The 6000-nt window shown below is 44.4% G+C and overlaps 1 protein-coding gene across 2 annotated transcripts in view; it reads left to right on the top strand.

The window, feature by feature from the left end:
- Positions 1-2044: 2044 nt before the first annotated feature.
- Positions 2045-6000, top strand: part of elovl6 (ELOVL fatty acid elongase 6) — a 112803-nt gene continuing 108847 nt past the window's right edge. Inside the window, exon 1 of one of the 2 annotated variants that reach the window (XM_055645374.1) lies at positions 2045-2385. In XM_055645374.1, coding sequence (XP_055501349.1) covers positions 2129-2385 — 257 coding nt within the window. In that variant the 5' untranslated portion in view covers positions 2045-2128. The remainder of the gene's footprint in view (positions 2386-6000) is intronic. The other variant, XM_055645363.1, reaches the window with a different exon arrangement.

Here is a 6000-nt window from a genome sequence, read left to right as displayed (position 1 = left end):
TTGAACAGTGCTCCGTGAGATGTTCAAAGCTCGGGATATTTTTTTATAACCTAACCCTGCTTTAAACTTCTCCACAACTTTATCCCTGACCTGTCTGGTGTGTTCCTTGGGCTTCATGATGCTGTTTGTTCACTAATGTTCTCTAACAAACCTCTGAGGCCTTCACAGAACAGCTGTATTTATACTGAGATTAGATTACACACAAGTGGACTCTATTTATTAATTAGGTGACTTCTGAAGGCAATTGGTTGCACTAGATTTTATTTAGGGGTATCAGAGTAAAGGGGGTTGAATACTTTTGCACGCCACACTTTTCACTTTTTTATTTGCAAAAAAATTTGAAAACCATGTATGATTTTCCTTCCACTTCACAATTATGCACCAATTTGTGTTGGTCTAGCACATAAAATCCCAATAAAATACATTTACGTTTGTGGTTTTAACGTGACAAAATGTGGAAAAGTTCAAGGGGTATGAATACTTTTGCAAGCCACTGTATGGTGATACTGGAGTCCTGCACTGTTGGGAGGTGTGGTTCTGCTGATAAGTTGAAATGAAGTTCTGTCTGTCTTAGAAGACTATATCTAGGAAGAGAAGGGTTATGCACTCTGACTTTATTAGATGGTGCACAAGTTAGCCGTACTGATTCTTTGATTAGTATTATAAAATATTAAAGATATTTCACCTACTCTTAAACACTTTGAAATTTCTATGAGGTTGGGAAATATGTTTGTATAAATGAAAGAGCCTTTCATAGATTTAGAGGTCCAGTAATACTGATTGATATTGCTAGGTGAAGGCAATTGGAAGAAGTGTTTTGTACTGGTGTGTGGGAGCAATATCAACACCTTGAGATTTTTAACTGAAATCTTTACACGTTCTCGTTTGAAAGCTTTCAAGTGGTGTTCAGAGAGCCAAGTCGGTTTATATTCATTTCTGTTGCCCGGGAAAATCCCCTAAGGGCGTGAGGGAGGAGGGGGGGGGGGGGGGGGGGGGGGGGGGGGGGGGTAATGAAAGAAATCTAGCAAAGGGGAGGGGGATGAAATAAATCCAGCAGAGGGGAGGGGGGGGAAATCCAGGGGGAAAGAAATCCAGCAGATGGGGGGGACATCCAGCACAGGGAAGGGGAAGAAATCCAGCAGATGGGGGGGGGGGTTGGAAGAAAGCCAGCAGAAGGGGGGAGGAGGGGGGAAGACATCCAGCAGATGGGGGCAGGGGTTGGAAGAAAGCCAGCAGAAGGGGGGAGGGGGGGGGGGAGGAGAAAGCCAGCAGAAAGGGGGGGGGGGGTGGATGAAAGCCAGCAGAAGGGGGGAGGGGGGGGGGGGAAAGCAGGAAGAAGGGGGGAGCAGGGGGGGGGGAGGGGGAGGGGGGGAAAGAAGAAATCCAGCAGTGGGGGGGAGGGGGGGGGGGGGGGGGAGGGGGGGGGGGGGGGGGAGGGGGGGAGGGAGGGGGGGGGGGGGGGGGGAAGAAATCCAGCAGTGGGGGGGGGGGAGAAAACCAGGAAGGGGGGGGGGAAGAAAGCCAGCAGAAGGGGGGAGGGGGGGAAGAAAAGCCAGCAGAAGGGGGGGGGGGGGGAAGCAAACCAGCAGAAGGGGGGAGGGGGGGGAAGAAAGCCAGAGCAGAAGGGGGGGGGGGGGGGGGGGGAAGAAATCCAGCAGAAGGGGGAGGGGGGGGGAAGAAATCCAGCAGAAGGGGGGAGGGGTGTTGGAAGAAAGCCAGCAGAAGGGGGGAAGGGGTTGGATGAAAGCCAGCAGAAGGGGGGAGGTGTTGGATGAAAGCCAGCAGAAGGGGGGAGGGGGGGGGGGATGAAAGCCAGCAGAAGGGGGGAGGGGGGGAAGAAAGCCAGCAGAAGGGGGGAGGGGGGGGGGGAGAAAATCCAGCAGAAGGGGGGAGGGTGTTGGATGAAAGCCAGCAGTGGGGGGGAGGGGGGGGGGAAGAAATCCAGCAGATGGGGGGGAAGAGTGAAAGAAATCCAGCAGAAGGGGGAGGGGAGTGGAAGAACCCATGAGAAGCTGCGGTGGTGGGCGGGAGCTAGGATTGCGTGTAGCAGAGGTTGGTGGCACTGCCTTGACGAGTGTGTGTGTGAGAGAGAGAGAGAGTGGGGTGGGAAGAGAAGAGAAGGAAGTGAATGCTTCTGAGCTGCAAACGCGCGGTTCCAAGGCTGACAATCAATCACGGCAACGCGGGCACAGCAGCAGCAGCAGCAGAAACAGCAGCAGAGGCGGCAGCAACAGCAAGAGCAAGGCTTAAGTTTCTCACAGCCAGCACTTGGTACAAAAACACTACTCCTCAACCTGGAATCATGTCAGTGCTGGCGCTGCAGGAATATGAATTCGAGAGACAATTCAACGAGAGAGAAGCCATTCAATGGATGCAGGAAAACTGGTGAGCAGTGTTTTATAGAAGACTTGCTGCAGAACAGATGGGTTGGCATCACACACACACACACACACACACACATTGTGGGATTTCCAGATAATGCCAGTTTTTTGTTTTAAAAAAAAAATTGTGGCGGTTATTTTTTTTTTCCTTTTGGATGTTACCAGAAGCACTTCCTCGTCTGGCTTTCCATCAGTTTTATTCCAACCATTCTAGGAGCTCTTCCCATCCTTTCCTGCCCAGAGGGGGGGGGGGGGGGGGGCATCTAGCAAACAGCATCAGATTGCATTGCCCTTACTTACGCTGGATAATTAATTTTGTGTTGAATTTTTTTTTTTGGGGGGGGTTGGGTTGGATTAGGTTGGGGGAAGAAAAGCGTTCATTGTGTCCAGATTTTTTCCCCAAAAGACCCAGTTTGACAGGGGCGTTCTTACTCTACAATTTTGTTAAGACACATTTTTTGCAAAGCTCTTTTGAGCAGACATTTGAAACACGTGCAGACAGCCCGCCCCTACCTGCTGGAGCAGACGTTCATGCCACATCCATTTTTTTTAATGCAATGAACAAGGGCGCAACAAAAAAACCCACTCCAAACTGAAGCACAAACGTGACTTTGCATTAAACAACCGAGGCTCGAACGATTAAAACAAAGACGCAATCAAAAAAAAAAAAATCAAAAAAAGACTCCATGAAAAAATACTTTCCACTCCTTGGAATCCAAGTGTGTGTGTGTGAAGGGGGTGGAAGCCCAGTCGCGGATGCTGCTATGTTTGTGTGGGTTCTTCCTCTGTCCATTGATGATACCCCGTTTTATTTCACTGCTGCGATTTAGACTCGCCTAGTTCCTGCACTAGCCGAGACAGCAGCAGCAGCAGCAGCAACAATAGGAATTCGCAGATTGTTCGATGAAAAGTGCTTGAAGCCTTGTGTAACCCCTTGTTTTTGATGAATTCAACCATTCCATTATTTTAAAAAAAATGCAGCTTCAGCCTGTGTCCACTGAAGTGGTTATTATGCTGTTTTGTGGATATAAATAAGTGTGATTGGCAATATTTGGCTTTTGAGATCAATATGCTCACATTACTGAAAGTTGAGGACATGCATTTGGTTTCCTTTTTAGATAAGCACACCTTTATATTTGCAAATCCAATATAATAAATATAAAGTTTGCTGCGGTAAAAGTAAATCCACTTTCCATTTTGCTTTTGTGTAAGTGATTATTCTGTCATTGTGACATAGTTTTAATTTTACAGGGCTGGGGGTTGGTGAGATGGAGGGTGGGGAATGAGGCAGACAGATGCTCTCTTCACACCCAGACAATCAGATCATATTTTATTGTCAGCTTCCAAAGACTGGTATATATAAGGAAGTGCTGTCAGCAGGCGATTTTTCAAATTGTACAAATATAAGGTGGGATGGTACTTATCATTGATAACTCATGGAAGATGCTGTCAAAAGAGCCAATTGGATTGTCTCCTTCCTGTAATTTAAGGAACCAGATTCATGTGAGTGAACAAAAACAATATAAATAACAATACCACAGTAGTTGGTGCTGCTGCCTCACAGGTCGGGCCTAGTTTCAGTCTTAACTTTAGGTGCAGTATGCTTGGAGTTTGCACGTTTTCCCCATGGGTTATGCTGGATGTTTTAAATTCTTCCCACACCCTAATGATGGGTTGGTAAAACAATTGTCCAATGTAAAAGTTGTAAGTGTAAGTAATGAGGGAGTTTATAGACACGTTTCGGTTCGAGACCCGAAATGTCACCCATTCCTTCATTCCAGAGATGCTGCCTGTCCCGCTCAGTTACTCCAGCATTTTGTGTCTATCTTTGCTCTACTGCGAGTCAGCTTGGCCTCAATGGTCTGAATGGCAGCCTCTTGTTCAAAATCATATATGGAATCCAAATCATAAAATAAGGATTCCATCTTTATTGGAAATGTTGCTGCATCATTATTAGGAGTTAGAACCAGGCAGTAAACTGCTCTGATATTTACTTTGCAGTCTGATAATCTGTAACAATGTTGTTACTGCTATGAGTAGGATGTTAAGTTATTGATTACCTGTATGTGTGATTGTAAAATTTACTAGAAAGATAATGACAATTATAATATTTGCTTGTATATGAGAAGTGTCAAGTGCACCCTGGCACTCCAACCTACATTAAAACTTTGATCGCAAATTGAATTGTAGAATCCAAACTTGTTGTTCCTGTAGAGTGCCTCAAACTATAGCTAGAGTAAACTTTGTGAGTCTTTGTTTTGGGAAACACCTTGTCTTTGCACATGTAAGAGTGCTTTTGAATTGTCAGCCAGTCGCCCTTGCTGGGATGTTGTGGAAGTAGACTTTTTCATAAAACAGAAATTAACCTCTTCATCTTAAAAGATTTAAAAAAAATAGGTACCCGAGTGTTCTTGTGAGATTAGCAATCATACTTGGAACTCTGCAAATGTTACCCAGTCATTTCATATAAACTCCTAGTTCCTAATTGTTTGAAATTGAAATCATTACCCTTGTCTTCACATCTCTCCCTGGCACTTTTTCAGATCTGCGATGCTCCAAGAGTCCTTGCATGTCCCTGAATTCCTTTGTATTACCTATGTTCCGTTAGTTGAAGCCAGACTATCATTTATCCTTTATGTTTTAAAGTGCATCCTAATACCTACCACTTTTGACTATCAAGCATCTGTCCCTTGCCCTGATGTCTTTGTGTTTAGGCTTTGAGTCACTATTTGCGTGGTCATATTTGCATTTTGGAATGTTTTCCTATGTTAAAATGTGCTTTTGAAATGCATGCTGTCATAATTGAAGGAGACTTTATTAACTGTTTTTTGACTTTCCTGATTGTGGTTTAATCTAGCTAAGAGCACTTCATCCTCTGGTTTCCTGTACGTTATGAATAGATTAAATGCTGTGTTAATTTCATTCTAAAGTTGGAGCTATTCAGTGAAATTTTGTACCAATACGTATAAATGTTGTGATCTTAAAAGGCCAGCTGTGTGATAGGTTCTTTCCAACTTGCAAAATGTATCTGGAAAGGATTAAAACACCTTTTTAAAACATTTTGAGGGAGAAGATAATCCAGTAAATGTAATAGGTATGCTCTTCTGATATAAATGTGGGACTAACATAGCATTAATATTTGAATGCTTCACAGTGCATTTGTAATGAAACATGATTAGAAATGATTTGGAAAAACAAGTAAATACAGCTGCTTATTAGAGGGGAAAAAATTGGCATGAAAGCAAAGTTTTTGGTCACTCTATTTTGCAGTCTGTTCCTTTTGAGCTCTGTCAGAGCCATGTGCTGTAGGGACTTGGTGTTACCTTGTTTTAACTGAAATCAGCCCGCCAATGCTGATCATCTTATGATGTCTTCTGACAGAAAACTGGCCAACCAAAAGACAGGAGGCTTGCTCTGACGACTTCAAGCTCATCTACATGTGATTACATCACTGGAGGCTCGTCTGATTTTTGCAGATATATATCAGGGGCTGTATTCAGTAAACTTTCTGCACTTTAGCTTGCCTCAGTTTTGCTCGGCTATCCATTAACTCTTTCACGACTGAATCAGTTTCAGTTCAGTTTATTGCTATGTGAAAAGCTTTTTGTTGCATGCTAAC

The sequence above is a fragment of the Leucoraja erinacea genome, chromosome 1 (genome assembly GCF_028641065.1).
Source record: "Leucoraja erinacea ecotype New England chromosome 1, Leri_hhj_1, whole genome shotgun sequence".
NCBI classification, from domain to species: Eukaryota; Metazoa; Chordata; class Chondrichthyes; order Rajiformes; family Rajidae; genus Leucoraja; species Leucoraja erinaceus.
Note: the sequence above shows the minus strand (reverse complement) of the source record. Positions and strands in the feature narration are given on the sequence as shown.